The 19,882-nt window shown below is 50.2% G+C and overlaps 1 protein-coding gene and 1 non-coding gene across 2 annotated transcripts; both read left to right on the top strand.

Moving 5' to 3' along the window:
- The first annotated feature begins 551 nt into the window (after positions 1-551).
- Positions 552-16,286, top strand: GSDMA (gasdermin A). Its single transcript, XM_012452078.2, has 10 exons — positions 552-617; positions 3,014-3,232; positions 3,901-4,081; positions 8,083-8,248; positions 9,578-9,674; positions 10,492-10,539; positions 12,623-12,777; positions 13,250-13,364; positions 14,868-14,941; positions 15,763-16,286. Exons 2-10 carry the CDS (start codon positions 3,019-3,021, stop codon positions 16,003-16,005), a joined length of 1,293 nt encoding a protein of 430 aa, XP_012307501.1. The 5' UTR covers positions 552-617; positions 3,014-3,018; the 3' UTR covers positions 16,006-16,286.
- On the top strand, positions 9,033-9,189 carry LOC135271745 (U1 spliceosomal RNA). Its single transcript, XR_010339879.1, has one exon. It is a non-coding gene; the product is annotated as a U1 spliceosomal RNA (small nuclear RNA).
- Positions 16,287-19,882: the final 3,596 nt, after the last annotated feature.

The following is a 19,882-nucleotide window of genomic DNA, read 5'->3' as shown; positions in this document are numbered from 1 at the left end:
TATGTCCATGCAGCTAAAACAAATCGAGTGAGGCAGCGCTATGCAGGCTGACAAGCCCAGGGCTGGAGGGCAGTGCTGCAGATGCTCTGCTCTCTGCTGGGGTGTGTGGACAGACAGTACTCCTCATCCTGTGTCGCACCCGCAGACCCCACCATGAATCTGAGATGCTCCCCAATGACCATGATGATGACAGAACAGAGGCGCCATCCCTGGTCACTCACACTCACACTCACACACACACTCCCACTGCCTCCCTCTGCACCCCTCCCAAAGGCACCTGCCTTCCTCTCCTCTCAGCCCACAAGCCAACCTCCAGCTGCTGCCTATCAGCCTTGGCTACCCCCACCCACGCTGGCACCTGCTTGGCAGCTCCCCATCCACCCCCTCAGCCCTCAGGAGGCCAGGGCACACGTGGAACAGGTTGATGCTGTTCTCCCGGAAGTGGAGCGGGAGGGGGGTGGGGTCACTCAGGCAGGCGGGGTCCCTGGAAGCCTCTGACCCTGCATAAAGCAGCCTGTCCTGGCAAGGGACGGTCATCCTCTCAACCTACAGACCAAGCGAGCCCTAGGCCCTCGCCCCAGACCCAGCTGCCGGACAGGACCCATCCCTGTTCCCAGGTAAGGACTTGATGACAGCAGGGGAGGGAGGGGTGTTCTGGGGACACAGGGAGATGGGTGGACCAAGAAAGGCATGGAACTCCCCTAGAGTCCAGTGGTATAAGTATTCTGATAGGCCTTGGGAGGGATGGGAGAGGTAGGCCTGTGGGCATCTGTCCGGTGAAGAGAAGGCTGCCGTTGCCCAAGCCCTCCCCAGGTGCACCCAGATGGCACCAGGAGGTTGTCCTGCCCCTTTCTGGCCTTTCCAGGAATAAGGGTTAAAAAAAAAAGAAAAGAAAAAGCTCCTCAAAGCTGGCAGAACAGCCCTACATATCTGTGCCATGCTTCCTGTCCCCTGCTGCTGTGAGTGCCTGCGGTGGATGTGGGGTGCCTCCATGCCAGCTGGTGTGGCCTCTTCCACCCACAGGGATAACTCGGGTGTGCCAATCGGCCAGAGCACCCGGACTCAAACTTCAAAGACAGAGACTTAAGATGTTGATCCTCAGCCTGGGTGTGGTGGCTCATACCTGTAAGCCCAGCACTTTGGGAGGCTGAGGCAGGTGGATCACCTGAGGTCAGGAGTTCGAGACGAGCCTGACCAACATGGAGAAACACCATCTCTACTGAAAACACAAAAAGTAGCCAGGCGTGGTGGCGGGTGCCTATAATCCCAGCTACTTGAGAGGCTGAGTCAGGAGAATCACTTGAACCCAGGAGGTGGATGGTGAGCCGAGACCGCGCCATTGCACTCCAGCCTGGGCAACAAGAATGAAACTCCGTGTCCAAAAAAAAAAGATGTTGACCCTCAGGCTTTCATGGGCCCCACATTCTCCAGGGTCCTCTCACCCAGGCGCACGTCTCTCGGGGCCACATTCATTGGTTCTTTCCACACACATTTGCCAAGCTCCAACTCTGTGCCAGGCGTGGTATTTGCTGCTGCTGCTGCTGCAGAGGTGACTAAGGCCCATTTCCTGCCCTTTGGGAAGTCACAGGCGAGGAGGTGAGAGGGTCAGGTGAGCAGATCGTAACAACAGGAAGGGCAGGTGTTCGGCAGAGCGCTTTGGGAACACAGGTACAGTCACCAGCTCGCTGGAGGAGTGAGGGAAGATGTCACAGGAGGTGACCTGAATTGTGTGTTAGAGGACGACTGGGGGTTGTTCAGATGCGGAAGGGGGTGTTATTGTAAGCAGAGGGGGCAGAGGGAAAGAGCACTGAAATGCCTGGATCCTGGCCAGATGCAGTGGCTCACGCCTGTAATCCCAGCACTTTGGGAGGCCAAGGAGGGTGGAACACTTAAGATCAGGAGTTTGAGACCAGCATGCCCAACATGGTGAAACCTCATCTCCATTAAAAATACAAAAATCAGTCAGGCATGGTAGCACATGCCTGTGGTCCCAGCTCCTTGGGAGGCTGAGGCGGGAGAATCACTTGAATCCGAGAGGTGGAGGTTGCAGGGAGCAGAGATGGCACAACTGCACTCCAGCCTGGGCGACAGTGAGACTCTGTCTCATAAAAAGAAAAAAAATCTGGATTCAGGCATCCCAGGGGCTGTGAGAGGAGAGTGTTTCTACTCATACCTGTGAGCTGGGAGGCACACACGAGGGGAGAACAGGTGCAGGGAAGTGTACCCCACACACAGAGAGGGCAACTGGGGCAGGTGAACAGCTTGGCCACCCAGGTCCTTAGTGCCAGCAGCACCTCCTTCCCTCCCCTGTGTCCTCAGACCCTGGCTCTTGCTAGTCTCTGGAGTGAGGAAACTTTACTTCCATTGCTAAATGAATGCTCTAAACAAGTCACAGTGGCTCACACCTGTCATCCCAGCACTTCAGGAGGCCGAGGTGTGAGGATCACTCGAGCCAGGAGTTTGAGACCAGCCTGGGAAACATAACAAAACCCTGTCTCTACAAAAAAAATTTTAAAAATTAGCCAAGTATATGACTGCAGTCCCAGCTACTCAGGAGGCTGAAGTGGGAGGACTGATCAAGCCTTGGCGGTCAAGGCTGCAGTGAGCTGTGATCACGCCACTGCCCTCCAGCCTGCACAACAGAGTAAGACCCTGTCTCGGAAGACAAGAGAAAGGAAGAGGAGGGGAAGGGAGGGGAGGAGAGGGGGAGGGGGGAGAGGAAAGGGGAGGGGGAAAGAAAGAAAGAGGAAAGAAATGCTCCAGCTGGGCTCCCTGGCAGTGAAGAAAATGAGTGTGGAGTGAGAAAAGGGCCCTGGCTTTGCTGGCCATCTATGGAACTTTGAGGCAACTGTTTCAACTCTCCAGCCCTAGGTTCGTCATTATAAAATGCAGACTCTCTTGGTTCTTTCCAGCGATGGCAGGAGATAATCCAGGCATCTCTGCAGGGGCCCAGCCCATGTCCCGGGCTCCTCAGCAGCCGCCTTGACACTCTCCCGTCTCCCCACCTCCACAGAGACCATGACCATGTTTGAAAATGTCACCCGGGCCCTGACCAGACAGCTGAACCCTCGAGGGGACCTGACACCCCTTGACAGCCTCATCGACTTCAAGCGCTTCCATCCCTTCTGCCTGGTGCTGAGGAAGAGGAAGAGCACGCTCTTCTGGGGGGCCCGGTATGTCCGCACCGACTACACGCTCCTGGATGTGCTTGAGCCCGGCAGCTCACCTTCAGGTCAGCCTCCAGCAGGGCCGGGAATGGAGGGATACTGAGGGGCAGGGGCTGGGCACCTGGCCTGTGAGGAGGACCTCAAAGCTCCCTCTGGCCAGAGGTGGTTAGATGTCATCTAGCCCAAAGCTATCATCTGGAGCTGAGGAGGCCAGGAGTCGGGGATACCTCTCAGCTTAGCCCATTTTTTTTTTTTTTTTTTTTTTTTTTGGAGGCAGAGCCTCACTCTATCCCACAGGTTGAGTTCAGTGGCGCGATCTCGGCTCACTGCAACCTCCGCCTTCCAGGTTCAAGCGATTCTCCTGCCTCAGCCTCCCAAGTAGCTGAGATTAAAGGCACCTGTCATCACCTCCAGCTAAGTTTTGTATTTTTAGTAGAGATGGGGTTTTGCCATGTTGGCCAGGCTGGTCTCAAACTCCCGACCTCAGGTGATCCGCCTGCCTCGGCCTCCCAAAGATTACAGGTGTGAGCCACCATGCCTGGCCTGCTCAGTCTCTTTTATTTATTTACTTGTTTGTTTTTGTAGAGACAGGGTCTTGCTTTGTTGCCCAGGCCGGTCTCAAACTTCTGGGCTCAAGCAATCCTTCCATCTTGGTCTCCCAAAATGCTGGGATTGTAGGCATGAGTTATCCCGCCCAGCCAGCCCAGCCCCTTTCATCTTTTCCCTCCTGCAGACCCAACAGACACTGGGAATTTTGGCTTTAAGAATATGCTGGACACCCGAGTGGAGGGAGAAGTGGATGTACCAAAGACGGTGAAGGTGAAGGGAACGGCAGGGCTCTCGCAGAACAGCACTCTGGAGGTCCAGACACTCAGTGTGGCTCCCAAGGCCCTGGAGACCTTGCAGCAGGAGAGGTGAGAGTGCGCAGGACCCAGGGATGACTGGGAGGTGGGTGGGGCAGTGTGTGGAAAGGGTGCTTTGGGCCTTCAGTTGAAAGGTAGGATCCTTGCACTGACCTTTGCCAATGTGGTCACCACAGGGGAGCTCTTGAAGGCAACCCTTCTGGCCCATGGCTGCATCTGGCCCATTTCCTAGTCACACCTCCAGGTCTGCCACTGCCTCCAGGACCACCTCCCACTATCACACACGCACAGGGAGGACTATGTCCACACCAGCTTGCTGTGTGATCTTGGAAAAGTCACTTCTCTTGGGACCTCAGTTTTTTTTCTGCAAAATGATGGGATTGGTTGATCATCTCTAAGGCTCCTTCTAACTCTAAGACTATGCAATACACTAGAAAGAGGAGGGATGGGTCTTAACTGCCCCCAGCTGAGGCCTGAGCGCTGTGTTCTGCTCCCATAAATGAAGCCTCCTGCCTGGCCCCAGTACACACTAGGCACGCCCTCGGGAATGCTGCCCCACAGCACAAGGGTGTGGCAGGTGCCACCTTGATGCTGGGCACCATGGATGTTTGGTTTGACACAGGAACTGGCTTTTAAGTAGTTAAGTAGTGGTTGAAAGAAGGAGGTAAGGACTGGGAAGGCCAGAAGGAAGGGCTGGGGTAGTCATCCAGCAAGCACGTATGTAAAGCACTCTACTACGGGCTTGGGTGCACCTAGAACATTTTTGTCCAAGAACCTTGCAATCTAGGAAGGTGAAAATTTTAAAAATCTGTGCAGGCCGGGTGCAGTGCCTCACACCTGAAATCCCAGCACTTTGGGAGGCCGAGGTGGGCGGATCACGAGGTCAGGAGTTCGAGACCAGCCTGACCAACATGGTGAAATCCCGTCTCTACTAAAAATACAAAAATTAACCGGGCATGGTGGCATGTACCTGTAATCCCAGCTACTCAAGAGGCTGAGACAGAAGAATTGCTTGAACCAGGAAGGCAGAGGCTGCAGTGAGCCAAGATTGTGCCACTGCACTCCAGCCTGGGCGGCAGAGCAGGAGTCCATCTCAAAAGCAAACAAACAAACAAAAACCTGTGCAACAGTAATTATAATTATAATCCAAGCCAGGAAGTGGTTAGTGCCGTAGGAATGGTTTCACCAAGTCCTGTGGCAGGTCAAAGGGACTTTTGGCTGGAGAACTAAAGGAAGATCTCATAGACATGGCAGCCTCTGTTCTGGGCCTTGAAAGACGAGCAGAAATTGGGCACGCAGGGCTGGGAGAAGGGTATCATTACGGCACACAGGTGAGCAATCTTAACCACCAGGGCCAGCCCGGCAGGGGCAGATGAGGTGTGAGTAGAACGAGCAGGAAATGCAGCGTGAACCCAAACTACGGAGGAGCCAAGCGGCAGGTCCAGGAGATTGAATTGTTCTGTAGGCGTCAGGAAGACCCTGAAAATGCTCTGATGTGTCCCATGACTAATCCAACCAGATGGAGGAAGTGTGTCAGATAGGGGAAGAGGACAGGAGTTTGAAGCAGTCAGACCAGGCAAGATACTGTTCTTCTTTTTTGCGGGGGGTGGGGAACAGAGTGTTGCTCTGTCACCCAGGCTGGAGTGCAGTGGTGCGATCTTGGCTCACCATAACCTCCGCCTCCCTGGTTCAAGCGAATCTCCTGCCTCAGCCTCCCGAGTAGCTGGGATTACAGGTGCCTGTCACCACACCCAGCTAATTTTTGTATTTTTGGAAGAGACGGGGTTTCAGTACGTTAGCCAGGCTGGTCTTAAACTCCTGACCTCAGGTGATCCACCCACCTCAGCTTCCCAAAGTGCTGGGATTGCAGGTGTGAGTCACCGCACCCAGCCAAGACACTGTTTATTCTATCCCATGAGCAATGTAAACTGAGGACCCGAGCTGGGGAAGGGCAACAGGAGTGAAGAGGAAGGAATGGATGCAGGGCATATTAACAAGGGCAGTAGAATGGCCTGGGCTTGGTAGCTGATTGCAGGATGAGGGAAGGGATTTTGTCAAACGTGACTGTGAGATTTGACTCAGGTTGTGACGTTATAGGACATTAAAGGTACCATTTCCGGTGACAAACAGGAAGACAGAGGTTAGAGGTAGATTTGGAGATTGTGAGTTCCTTTTGGATGTTTTGAGTTTCTGGCTCTGCTGAGACATCAGCTGAGAATGTTTACCAGGTGGTTGGAAATAAGGTCCTTGAACTCAGGAGAGAGGTCAAGGTGAAGATACACACGGGGTAATCAGCGATATAAAGATTAAAACTGTAGGGGTCGGGGAGGAGGTTCAATCCTATCATCCCAGCACTTTGGGTAGCCAAGGCAGGAGGACTGCTTGAGTCCAGGAGTTCGAACCAGCCCGGGCAAGATAATGAAACCCTCATCTCTACAAAAAATGCAAATATTAGCCGGGCATGGTGTTGTGCCTATAGTCCCAGCTACTGAGGAGGTTGAAGCAAGAGGATCACTTGAGCCCAGGAGTTCAAGGCTGCAGTGAGTTATGATCGAGCCTCTGCACTTCAGCCTGGGCAACAGAGTGAGACTTTAAAAAAAAAAGAAAACACTGTAGGAGTGGGTTGGGCGTTTCAGAGGGAGTTGAGAAAACAGGACTGAGAACAGAATCTTACAGAACACAAAATTGTAGAGAACCAAATAAAATGGAAAATGAGGTGCAGACAGAATGGATAGGATTTAGAAGCTAGAAGCACTGGAGTTGAACCAGGGCGGTACAGCGTGACTGGAAGCCAAGGGAAGCCAGCATTGCTCTGAGGTTTGGACAGCAGGATTGAGTATTGCACGGAGTTAGGCAAGGTCATTGAGACTGACAGGTAAGAAGTCATTGTAATCTCAGCTGAGAAGGAAATAGAAGGTAAAGTTATAATGCATTTAGGCAGATTAGGGTCAGGCGCACTGGCTCAAGCCTGTAATCCCAGCACTTTGGGAGGCCGAGGCGGGAGGATCACAAGGGCAGGAGATCGAGACCATCCTGGCTAACATGGTGAAGCCCTGTCTCTACTAAAAATACAAAAAAGTAGCCGGGCGTGGTGGCACGCTCCTGTAGTCCCAGTTACTCGGGAGGCTGAGGCTGGAGTGAGCCGAGATCGCGCCCCTGGATTCCAGCCTGGAGACAGAGAGAGACTCCATCTAAGAAAGAAGGAAAGAAGGAAGGAAGGGAGGGAGGAAGGAAGGAAGGAAGGCAAGCAAGAAAGAAAGAAAGAGAGAAAGAAGGAAAGAAAGAAAGAGAATTTAGGTGGACCGGGCATGGTGGCCCACATCTGTAATCCCCACTATTTGGGAGGCTGAGGCAGGAGAATCACTTGAACCCAGGAGGCAGAGGTTGCAGTGAGCCAAGATCATGCCACTGCACTCCAGTCTAGGCCACAGAGTGAGTGAGACTCTATCTAAAAAGAAAACAAACAAAAAAAGAATTTAGGAGTAGGGGTGAGCATATCTTTTGATATATTTGCCAATGAAATGAGGGGAAAAATAGGGTAGTAATTTGAGAGAGCAGCATGATCAAAGCAAACAAATTTGTTAGGATTCAGACACATTTATATATGGAAGCAGACAGAAGGAGCAAGTGGAGAAGAGAAACTGGTGTTAACAAGAGAGCGTAGATATGGAGAGAAAGGGTCCCAGAGAGATAAATGGGGAGGAAACAGGGAAGCATCTACCCCTGAACCAGAGGAAAAAGAGGTAAGAAGTACCTGAGAGGCCCTATTCCCGGCCAGGTGCTGGCCCAGATAATTACCCAGTTTATCTCTGAGCAACCCAGGATGTCAGCATCATTATACTCATTTCATAGATGGGGCAACTAAGACTCAGAGAAGCTGCCCTGCCAGTAAGCAGGAGATCTGGGTTTCGCCCTCAGACCTGATCCAGAGTCCTCACTCCTTCCCTGCCACCACAATGTCTAGCTCCTGGGAATGACAGAAGAAAAGACGAGGGCGTGGCACAGGCAGGAAGAAGCTCTGAACGGGTTCCCTTATGTTTCTCCCGCCACAGGAAGCTGGCAGCAGATCACCCATTCCTGAAAGAGGTTCGAGGTCAAGGGGAGAACCTGTATGTGGTGATGGAGGTGGTGGAGACGGTGCAGGAGGTCACACTGGAGCGAGCCGGCAAGGCAGAGGCCTGCTTCTCCCTCCCCTTCTTCTCCCCGCTGGGGCTACAGGTTTGATTCAAACACATACACACACACACACACACACATTCACATTCACACATACACATTTACATTCAGCCCCTCCCTGGAGGCTTCATTAGCTTTGCCTGATCAGTGCCCACCCAGGATGCTGAAAAGGACCACTCCTTCCCTCAGCATTTCAAGATCCAAACCCCAGACACACGCCCCCTCCCTGGTCAGTGGCACCCAGTGAGGGCAGATCCCTGTGCCAGATGCCACAGGGAACTACTGGGGAAGGGGAAAGTCCCATTCATAGGTTTTCCCTCATGCTGTTCCCAATCCAAAGAGGAGACATCCTTGCTCTCAGAAAGTTCTCAGGCTCATAGAGGAGACACAGAGGTTGAAGCCCAGAGAACACAGGCTTGGAAAAGTCAATGGAAATAGGAACGCTCCACATACGTCTACCTATCGCATCTAAACATTCAAGGGATGATTTGGGATTTGGAGCCGGGAGTAGAGGTTAGTCATGGAAGCCTTCCTGTAAGAGGTAAGCATGGGACACATGACAAAGAGGAAGAAGGAGCCAGGGCTTGGATGGAAGCTCTAGGATGATGCGCAGGCAGGAGATGGAGCAGGTTGGCCTGGTTCCCTTCATGCATCTGAAGCAGAAAGAGAGACACAGATTGCTAGAGGGAAAATCAGCAGAGCCAGGCGCGATGGCTTAGGCCTGTACTCCCAGCACTTTGGGAGGCTGAGGCAGATCGAGGTCAAGGGATCGAGACCATCCTGGCCAACGTGGTGAAACCTCGTCTCTACTAAACATACAAAAATTATACTTACTGGCAGGGGAGATCCCATGATCACGAAGGTGGTTTTCCCAGGGTGAGCCTGTGCACTCCAGATATGCTGACCCCTGCAATTTCCCCAAATGTGTGAAACTTGACAGCATAATTTGTGGTAGTGGGGGACCGCGTTCGCGCTTTCCCCTGATTAAAAAAAAAATACAAAAATTAGCTGGTATGGTGGTGCAAACCTGTAGTTTCAGCTACTTGGGAGGCTGAGGCAGGAGAATGGCTTGAACCCGGAGGCAGAGGTTGCAGTGAGCCAATATCACACCACTGCACTCACTCCAGCCTGGGCTACAGAGCAAGACTCCATCTCAATTTAAAAAAAAAAAAAAAGGAAAATCAGCATAAATGAGTGCAAGGGCTTTGAAGTCCTTCCTCAGAGACAGACCAGGGACACCACTGAGGGCTTCCAACTTCTTATCTCCCTGAAGGCTCTCAGCCCTGACCCCGCACCTCCCCAAACCCACACTCCCAATATCTCATACTTAAGATCTCCAGAGATTCACAAATTCTCATCATCTAATTCTAGGGATCTGTAAACCACAAGGAGGCTGTAACCATCCCCAAGGGCTGCGTCCTGGCTTTTCGAGTGAGACAGCTGATGGTCAAAGGCAAAGATGAGTGGGGTAAGCAGAGACCCACATGTTCTCCCCGCAAGACGAGAATTACCTGCACCAATACTGAGGCACCCTGGTCCCCTCTTGCGGCAACGTCAGAGAATGAGCAGGGGCGTGTTTTGTACTGTGATCCAACTGCAGCCGTGGAGGCTGCTCTGGAGAGAGGGTTGAAGAGGCTCCTGGGTTCTGAGCATCTCCTGGGTGCTGGGCACTGTGGTCACTGGGGGAGGGGGTACAAAGATGAACAGGCATCGCCTCTGCTCTCAAGACGTCTGTGGCCAAAGGAGGAAACAGACAGAGACTGGAATGGAAGGTAGAAAGTAGTGTTATCGCCGGGCGCGGTGGCTCACGCCTGTAATCCCAGCACTTTGGGAGGCCGAGGCGGGTGGATCACGAGGTCAAGAGATCGAGACCATCCTGGTCAACATGGTGAAACCCCGTCTCTACTAAAAATACAAAAAATTAGCTGGGTGTGGTGGCGCGTGCCTGTAACCCCAGCTACTCAGGAGGCTGAGGCAGGAGAATTACCTGAACCCAGGAGGCAGAGGTTGCGGTGAGCCGAGATCACACCATTGCACTCCAGCCTGGGTAACAAGAGCGAAACTCCGTCTCAAAAAAAAAAAAAAAAAAAGTAGTGTTATCATAGTAGAGAATTTATCAAGGAAGAAAAGATTGCTTCTAGCAATGGAGGCTGAAGCAGGGAATTAGATGAAGCATTTGGGGCACAAGGTCCTAGTCCTTAGCAGAGCCCTTTGGCTTGAGACTGGAGAAGGAACTGTGGGGCAGCTGGTAAGTGTCCTCCTGCCCTCCCTCTTGCCCTTCACAGATATTCCACATATCTGCAACGATAACATGCAAACCTTCCCTCCTGGAGGTAAGTGAAATTACTTACGGGCTTCCCACATCTTCCGCCCTACCCCTGACATTATCTGCTAAAATCCTCCACCGTCTCCTAGCTTATACTATAATCCCCCAAGGAGCCTCTGCTTTTGTTTCCCAAGTCCCTAAAAATACCCAGCCTCAACTTCAGGAAAGAGAGAGAGATGTGTATAAATACTGCCCCAGAGAGATGCAGAAACTGACAGACAGAGACCGGAAGGCACAGTCAGCAGCAGAATAAGGTCGGGAGACAAGTGCGTTCCCAAATTTCGGGGGTGGATGAGTTAGCATCATCTCCACGTGTTTTTATAATGATAACTGATAAAAACTGCCTCGACAACTGCTTTAGATGAAAAGGCAGAAATGGGTTTTGTGCTGACAGATGTGCATTTTTTGTGTCTTCAGGAAAGTCAGGAGAGGAGAAGGTCATCCGTAAGTGCTTCCTTTCATTCCACTGAAACTTTCTTGACTCAGAATTTTAAAACTCCAATCTTTTCCTTGCCTTCTCACGGGACTGACAGAAATGGCAGAGCAAGTCTCAGAAAATAATTGTCCCCAAAACACAGCAGAAATTCCAATAGCTTGGGAAAAAGTAGTGGAAATGGGGAGACTTTGGACCAGATGCCCAGGTGGTCTGATGCCTGAGACCTTTGTCCTCAAGATGCTTAGTAGCAGCCAGGCACAGTGACTCATGCCTATAATCCCAGCACTGTGGGAGGCTGAGGCAGGAGAATCCCTTGAACTCAGGAATTCGAGACCAGCCTGGGCAACATAGTGAATCCAGACCCTGTCTCTATTTAAAAAAAAAAAATTTGTGCCCACACTGGAGTGCAATGGCGAGATCTTGGCTCACTGCAACATCTGCCTCCCAGGTTCAAGCAATTCTCCTGTCTCAGACTCCCAAGTAGCTGGGATTACAGGCACCTGCCACCATGCCCCACTAATTTTTTATATTTTTAGTAGAGACGGGGTTTCACCATGTTGGTCAGGCTGGTCTCAAACTCCTGATCTCAGGTGATCTGCCCGCCTTGAACTCCCAAAGTGCTGGGATTTCAGGTGTGAGCCACTGTGCCTGGCCTTAAAAAAAAAATACTGGAGCAGATGTTTCTTTAAAAAAAAAAAAAACTGGCCAGATGCAGTGGCTCACACCTGTAATCCCAGTACTTTGGGAAGCCAAGACGGCCAGATCGTGAGGTCAGGAGTTCGAGACCAGCCTGGCCAATATGGTGAAACCCCATCTCTATTAAAAATACAAAAATTAGTTGAGTGTGGTGGCACATGCCTGTAGTCCCAGTTACTCAGGAGGCTGAGGCAAGAGAATCCCTTCAACCTGGGAGCAGAGGTTGCAGTGAGCCAAGACAGTGCCACTGCACTCCAGCCTGGACGACAGCAAGACTCTGTTTCAAAAAAAAAAAATTTTTTTAAGAGTCTTAGTAACTATAACCTGCTACACATACATATGCAACTCAGTCACCCAGCAACTGGGGCCAAAGCCACTGAGTCACAGTAACACCAGGAACGAGGCAGCTGGCATCTCCCAGGAGACAGGCAGGATGTATTTTCCTCATCTTCCTTAGTGTCTCATCCCCTGGTATGGCTGCCATTCTGAAGGATTGCATTCTTTTTTTTTTTTTTTTTCTTATTTTCTCAGTTATCAGCAACTTTGTTTCTCTCAAGACTTTGGCATGGAGGTAGCATTAGGGTAGAGAGAGGAGAAGGCAAAGTCATTCTTCTTTGTCAACTAACTCATGAGAAGGGAACACAGACCTTCTTTCTCTGCTCTTGGCTGGAATCTTAGAGAAAGAGAAGTCAATTGTGTACTTATGTGGGATGAGGCCTGGGACATCGGGAAAATTCACTGTTGGGTTAGATGATAGCATGCGTCCTGGTCCACCTTCTCGTCCCGACCCTCAGGCCCAGGCTGGTGGATACCCCCGTAACCACATTCCTTGGTAAAGAAAAAAGGGGCCAGGCTCAAACTGGGGGGTAGGGCATGGGGACCTAAAGGGGGTGAGCGTGGGAGCCCTGCAGGGAGAATGCTTACTGGAGGGCCGTGTGCCCCATTACTGTCCCCACAGGGGATGTACACGAAGGCTTCAGGACACTAAAAGAAGAAGTTCAGAGAGAGACCCAACAAGTGGAGAAGCTGAGCCAAGTGGGCCAAAGCTCCCTGCTCAGCTCCCTCAGCAAACTTCTAGGGAAGAAAAAGGAGCTACAAGACCTCGAGCTGGCGGTGAGGACCCAGTGGAAGTGGGGCAGGGCGGGAGAAGGCACGTTTTGGTAAAGGTTTGGTGGGGGCGGGTATTGCAGCAGGTGGGGAGATCTGACAGTGGCAGGAGGTGGCCAGTGGCCAGGGGAGCCCATCGTAGATCCTTCCCCAAGGCTGGCCACGTGCCCCCTGGCTGTCAGGCCACTGCTCCTTCCTTTGCCCCTGGGAAAGGGCAAACATGCTCCCCCTGATGGCCAGAGGGTAGGAGGCAGGCCAGAAGGGCCGTCTGCCGGAGGGGCTGGAATCTTCCCTTTCCAGAGTCCAAAACTCAGGGACCAGGGAACCTAGGAGTCCAGCACTCTTCAGGACTTGAGGCCTTGAAAAAGAAATGGGGAAATGGGAGAGAGTTCACGCCTGTCAGGGGACTATTACGTGCTGGGCCCTGGGTTGGGGTCTTTCCTATGTTATCTTCAATAGTCACCCACCTTCCCCACAGCTTGAAGGGGCTCTAGACAAGGGACATGAAGTGACCCTGGAGGCACTCCCAAGAGATGTCCTGCTATCAAAGGAGGCTGTGGGTGCCATCCTCTATTTTGTTGGAGCCCTAACAGGTAAGTGGGGAATAAGGTCTTCATTTATAGACCTTTTCAGTGATAGGAATGAGTCACTTGAATCAATTCCCAAATGGATGAATAAATAAATGAATGAATGGCAAATTATACCATAGTTAAATAGTTTATATCTACATTTTTATAAATTGGTTTCATGGCCAGGCATGGTGGCTCACATCTATAATCCCAGCACTTTGGGAGGCTGAAGCAGGTCAAGAGTTCAAGACCAGCCTGGCCAAAATGGTGAAACCCTATCTCTACTAAAAATACAAAAATTAGCCCGGTGTGGTGGTGGGTGCCCATAATCCCAGCTACTTGGAAGGCTGAGGTGGGAGAATTGCTTGAACCCAGGAGGGGTAGGTCGCAGTGAGCCGAGATCACTCCACTGCACTCCAGCCTGGGCAATAGAACGAGACTCCATCAAAAAAAAATTGGGGCCGGGCATGGTGGCTCATGCCTGTAATCCCAGCACTGTGGGAGGTCGAGGCAGGGGGATCACAAGGTCAGGAGATTGAGACCATCCTGGCCAACATGGTGAAACCCCATCTCTACTTTAAAAATACAAAAATTACCTAGGTATGGTGGCACACGCCTGTAATCTCAGCTACTTGGGAGGCTGAGGCACAAGAATCGCTTGAATCCAGGAGGCAGAGGTTGCAGTGAGCCGAGATCACACCACTGCACTCCAGCCTGGCAACAGAGTAAGACTACATCTCAAAAAAAAAAAAATTGGTTTCATTCCTAGGTATTCACTTGGTCACATTGGATGGTCTGAAAAGACAGCCTAGTCTTGCCAATAGAGGTTGAATAATCCTAGTTTTATCAGCCACATATTTAAATTTTCTGCATATAGCTAAGATCATCACTTCTATCTTGATACCTGTAAGATTTAATTTCAGCGAGTAACATTTTCTGATCTTGCCCCTAAAAGCTCTTCTTCCCTCCACATTTTCTGGTTTTCCACTTAGAAAAACTCTGTGATCCAGCCAGGTGCGGTGGCTTACGCCTGTAATCTCGGCACTTTAGGAGGCCAAGGCGGGTGGATCACGAGGTCAGGAGTTGGAGACCAGCCTGACCAACATGGTAAAACCACGTCTCTACTAAAAATACAAAAATTAGCTGGGTGTGGTGGCGCACGCCTGTAATCCCAGCTACTCAGGAGGCTGAGACAGGAAAATTGATTGAACCTGGGAGGAGGAGGTTGCAATGAGCCAAGATAGCGCCATTGCACTCCAGCCTGGGCGACAGAGCAAGACTCTGTCTCAAAAAAAAAAAAAGAACTCTGTGATCCTTCAGATGTAAGCTGAAATGTTTGTTCCCTTAAGAAGCCTACCCTCCAACTCCAAGACCAAAGTGGACCCCTCAGCTATGGCTCCCTTAACACCTGTATTGTAATTACATACAATGAATGAATGCTGAAATTCTAGAAGTGCACTCTTTGGAGTCTGTAGTCCCCTCTGCACCAGTGACACACATCTTTCTCTGTTTTTGTTTTTTCTCCAGAGCTAAGTGAAGCCCAACAGAAGCTGCTGGTAAAATCCATGGAGAAAAAGATCCTACCCGTGCAGCTAAAGCTGGTGAGAGAAAAACAGCAGATGCTGGGGAGAGTCTGGGAGTAGCTGGAGCCAGCGGAGATGCGATTTCCCCTAAGGATGGAGCCATTCTGGAGGACCCTCGACTTATCCCAGGGGCTTATGCCCACTCCTCCCCGTTCTCTCTATATTTCTTCTTTTTTGTTATTTCACAACAAGCACTAGAAGGCTGAATTTCTGGGCAATGATCTGGGTTTATCAGCCTGATCTTGGGAGAAGAGACAGAAACTCTGGCCTTGCTTATTCATAGCCAAATGTTGTGAGCAATTTTCTTTTGTTTGTTTTTGAGACAGAGTTTTGCTGTTTCTATTGTTACCCAGGCTGGAGTGCAATGGCATTATCCCAGTTCACCACAACCTCCACCTCCCGGGTTCAAGCGATTCTCCTGCCTCAGCCTCCCAAGTATCTGAGATTACAGCCATGCGCCACCACGCCCGGCTAATTTTGTATTTTTAGTAGAGATGGGGTTTCTCCATGTTGGTCAGGTTGCTCAAACTCCCGACCTCAGGTGATCCACCCACCTCGGCCTCCCAGGGTGCTGGGATTACAGGCATGAGCCACTGCACCCAGCCGTGAGCAAATTTTTAATGTATCTGAGTCTGTCTCAATTCGTTCCTCTGTAAAATGGGGCTATAAATCAATGTGCTGCCCTCTGTATAGGGTTGTTCAAAGACCCAGATGGGGTTGTACTGTAAGGTAAAGTAAGGGATTCTAATAAGAGGAATGTAAACTTCTTGGGATTCTGTGAGTTAGAAGGAGAGAGGTTTCCAGTTCTTTTCTTTTCATGCTGTTTTGGTTCCCTCCAGGTGGAGAGCACGATGGAACAGAATTTCCTGCAGGATAAAGACGGTGTCTTCCCCCTGCAGCCCGAGCTGCTCTCCTCCCTTGGGGATGAGGAGCTGACTCTCACGGAGGCCCTAGTTGGGCTGAGCGGCCTGGAAGTGCAGAGATCGGGCCCCCAGTACATGTGGGACCCAGACACCCTCCCTCGCCTCTGTGCTCTTTATGCCGGCCTCTCCCTCCTTCAGCAGCTGAGCAAGGCCTCCTAATTTGCCTTTTCCATCTGCCTTATGCTTCCCTAATGCCTTCCCAACCTTGTGGTGCTGTGTCCTTAAGGGCATTTCAGAGCCATCAGCTGAAGACAACTGATATCTTAGCTGGTCACCCAGGATAACCAATATCCACCTGCCCAACCATCTATCGCCCCCTACCCCTCCAGCTCTGCAACCCGTTAGCCCAACTGCTGATGCTTAAATTTTCACTCAGACTTTAAAAACTATGAGCCGTTTCAGCACAACTGAAAACAAAGATCAATTAATTTTCTATCCTAATCCTGCCTACTTATACTTAAAAAAAAAAAAAAAAAAACAAGCTTTACTGGAATTAATGGAAAATATTATGTCAATTTTAGGATGATATGTCTTCTGGTGTTTTTCTTTAAAGAATTGATCATACAGAAATTCTTAATTTGTACCAGAAAAAGAAATGATTGTTGTACTGTGCATAGATCATATGTACATGACTATTAATCTACACCGTCCTCAGGCTAGCTGGAAAACGTTCATAGGGTATACAGTGTGGAATCTAGATTCTTTTTTTTTTTTCTGTTCAATTAGTTTTCTTTCTCTTTTTTTGAGACGGAGTCTCACTGTCGCCCAGGCTGGAGTGCAGTGGCACAATCTCGGCTCACTGCAACCTCTGCCTCCCAAGTTTAAGCAATTCTCCTGCCTCAGCCTCCTGAGTAGCTGGGATTATAGGTGCAAGCCACCATGCCTGGCTAATTTTTGTATTTTTAGTAGAGACGGGGTTTCACCATGTTGGTCAGGCTGGTCTCGAACTCCTGACCTCATGATCCGCCTGTCTTGGCCTCCCAAAGTGCTGGGATTACAGGCGTGAGCCACCATGCCTGGCCTCAATTAGTTTTCTTTAATGAAATTTAGATTCTAAAGTGAGATGATATCAAAGCAGTTTGTCTTCAAAGAAGAGCATTTGGGGGTCCCCTAGCTCTGGGTTGAGGGAAAGACCCAGAGATAGGTAGTAGAAGCCCAAAACAAAAATAAGACGAATTTCAAGTTTATTGAACAGAAAATGCAGATGGGCCTTTAAAAAGGGAGGGGGGGTAACCCAAGAATAAGACTAACCCAAAACTTAAAAACTAAATTGTGATATTGTTTCACCGTTCTCTGTTCTGCCCTGAAATTTAGGGTTCTTGTAGGAGGGAGTACTGTGGGTAGGCTTCGCATATGGACCTACTACTAATATGGATATTACAGTCTCATCAAACTGCTGTGTTGATACCATCCTTCTCCACCTAAAAGCTGGGTTTGAACATCTTTCACAACCTTTTTTTTTTTTTTGAGACGGAGTCTTGCTCTGTTGCCCAGGCTGGAGTGCAGTGGCGAGATCTCAGCTCCCTGCAACCTCTGCTTCCTGAGTTCAAGCAATTCGTGGCCTCAGCCTCCCAAGTAACTGAGATTATAGGCACGCACAACCACGTTCGCTAATTTTTGTATTTTTAGTAGAGACAGGGTTTCACCATGTTGGTCAGGCTGGTCTCAAACTCCTGACCTGGTAATCCGCCTGCCTTGGCATCCCAAAGTGCTGAGATTACAGGCACCCGGCCTACCAACCTCTTTAAAGCAGTTTTAGGACCAGACACAGTGTCTCACGCCTGTAATCCCAGCACTTTGGGAGGCCAATGCGGGCAGATCGCTTGAATCCAGGAGTTCAAGACCAGCCTGGGCAACATTGCGAAACCCCATCTCTATAAAGTATACAAAAAATTAGCCAGGCATGGTGGCATGTATCTGTGGTCCCAGCTACTTGGGAGGCTGAGGTGGATCACTTGAGCCTGGGAGGCTGAAGCTGCAGTTAGCCAAGATAGCACCACTGCACTCCAGCCTGGGTGACAGAGTGAGATCCTGTCTCAAAAAGTAAAAATAATTTTTTAAAAAGTAGTTTATGAGTGCAGCTCATGCCTATAATCCAGCACTTTGCAAGGCCAAGGCTACGGATCACCTGAGGTCAGGAGTTCGAGACCAGCCTACCCAACATGGTGAAGCCTTGTCTCTACTAAAAATAAAAAAAAAATTTTTTAAATAGCTGGACATGGTGGCTTGCACTTGTAGTCTCAGCTACTTGGGAGGAAGAGACAGGAGGATCGTTTGAACCCCAGAGTGGGAGGTTACAGTGAGCCAAGATCATGCCACTGTACTCCAGCCTAGGCAACAGAGCAAGATTCCGTTAAAAAAAAAAAAAAAAAAAAAAGTTTTATGAGTGGAATAGTTTCTCTAAGGATTTTGGTCCCAGGAGTCAGACTCTCCCCCAGCGTCTTAGCCGCCCCCTGCCCAGGCTAGTTCCCTCATCCACCAAGAATTCATGACCAACTGCCAGAAGCTTTGTGTTATGACACCATCCTCCCCGATCCTGGGCACCTTCCAAAGCCTCACTCTATTGCTCATGGATATACCGGCTTGTTATGTGCTGACTTGGTTGTTTTCTCTGTGTGATGTAAACTTAATAGAGGTGAGCTAACACCCAAACTATCCAGAAGAGTAACTCCTTTGATTGTTAAGGATGAATATAACTCATCTGTTTTCTTCCTTACCATTCTCACCCACCTTCAGGTGCAGATATGGTGTTATGAAGAAGAGGTTCTAATGAGTTTATTCCAATGATGATTCAAAACTCCTGTTATCTATCCCCCTCCAGCCCTGGAGGGTGAGAGGACAGTTGAGGAGGAACTGGTCAAGGCATGTTCCTTCAAACTAGAGCACATATCTTTCCAGTTAGCAAGTGGCTGTTTAATGCAAGGAACATCCTGCAATCCTATGAAAGATACAAAAGAGGCTGGGCGCGGTGGCTCACGCCTGTAATCCCAGCACTTTGGGAGGCCAAGGCAGGTGGATCACCTGAGGTAAGGAGTTCGAGACCAGCCTGGCCAACATGGTGAAACCCCGTCTTAAAAAAAAAGATACAAAAGATATGTAGGCTATCCTTTATATATGTAAAGGAGGAGGAGGTCAAAACATATTTCCTGCCTTCTGGGTCCTTACAAGGGCTAGATTGTCTTGTAGGGACCGACAAAGGTCTAAAACTCAGGACTTCCACTTATGGGAGAAGGAAAAGTTTCAAGACAGAGGGTTTGTGTCTTGTGTTCTAAGAAACTGGGACCTGAATTTTCCACCTGGTTTCACCTTCCCCGTAGAACCAGTGGACGAGTCCTTTGAAAAATAAGTGGGTAGGATTTCTGGTCCAATTTGCTTCCCCTTAGGTACACCACTGGGTAAACCATCATTCTCTCCTTAGGCACACCATTATTCTGTTCCCCATTTCACAATGTCAGTCTGGATGTATAAAAGCCCTCTCAATGGGCTCCCTAAAGCGCCTGCCGGCCAGTAGGAGCTCCCACCCTCTTTCCTCAACCCTCCCAATCCACCGCAGCCCAGAGCACAGTGTCTGGTTATCTAACCATCTGACTCCCCGTATACTACATTCTTGAGCTGTTTTTCACCCTCTATGTGCTAGTCCTGGGCCGTACATAGGGTAGACCCCCATATTTCATTAAACTGGAGTGATTCTACGCAATTGCACGCTCCCACCTATCGGTACTCCCAGACTGCAGAAATTGTATGCCTTATTTTCAGCACTCAACTAAAATCTAACCAAGGAAGTCCGGATCCCATAGGGTTCTTTCTACTCTCCAGTTCGGTTTATTTAAGCCCAACAGCCCCTAGCTTCACGTCCTTCTTTCGCAGCCTTCTTTCTCTCCCTCCCGCCGCAGGCACGCGGCAGCCCTAGAAAACAAACTTCGTGGATCTGGAAGGAGACCCCCGACCGCGGAAAACCGAGCAAACTTGGGCGCAAAACCCGCCCGGCAACTCGTGACGTCATCTCGCCCCGCGCTCGGATAGGCTGTACCCACTT

This window comes from Aotus nancymaae, unplaced genomic scaffold (genome assembly GCF_030222135.1).
Source record: "Aotus nancymaae isolate 86718 unplaced genomic scaffold, 86718_ANA_hifiasm-v0.15.2.pri h1tg000089l, whole genome shotgun sequence".
NCBI lineage: Eukaryota > Metazoa > Chordata > Mammalia > Primates > Aotidae > Aotus > Aotus nancymaae.
This window is presented reverse-complemented; position numbering and strand designations above follow the sequence as displayed.

Excerpts from the sequence above, each read along its gene's own strand:
- GSDMA (XM_012452078.2), top strand. The coding sequence starts at position 3,019 with ATGACCATGTTTGAAAATGTCACCCGGGCCCTGACCAGACAGCTGAAC. Across the intron at positions 3,233-3,900 it reads GCCCGGCAGCTCACCTTCAG|ACCCAACAGACACTGGGAAT; the intron begins GTCAGCCTCCAG and ends TCCCTCCTGCAG. Across the intron at positions 14,942-15,762 it reads TACCCGTGCAGCTAAAGCTG|GTGGAGAGCACGATGGAACA; the intron begins GTGAGAGAAAAA and ends GGTTCCCTCCAG.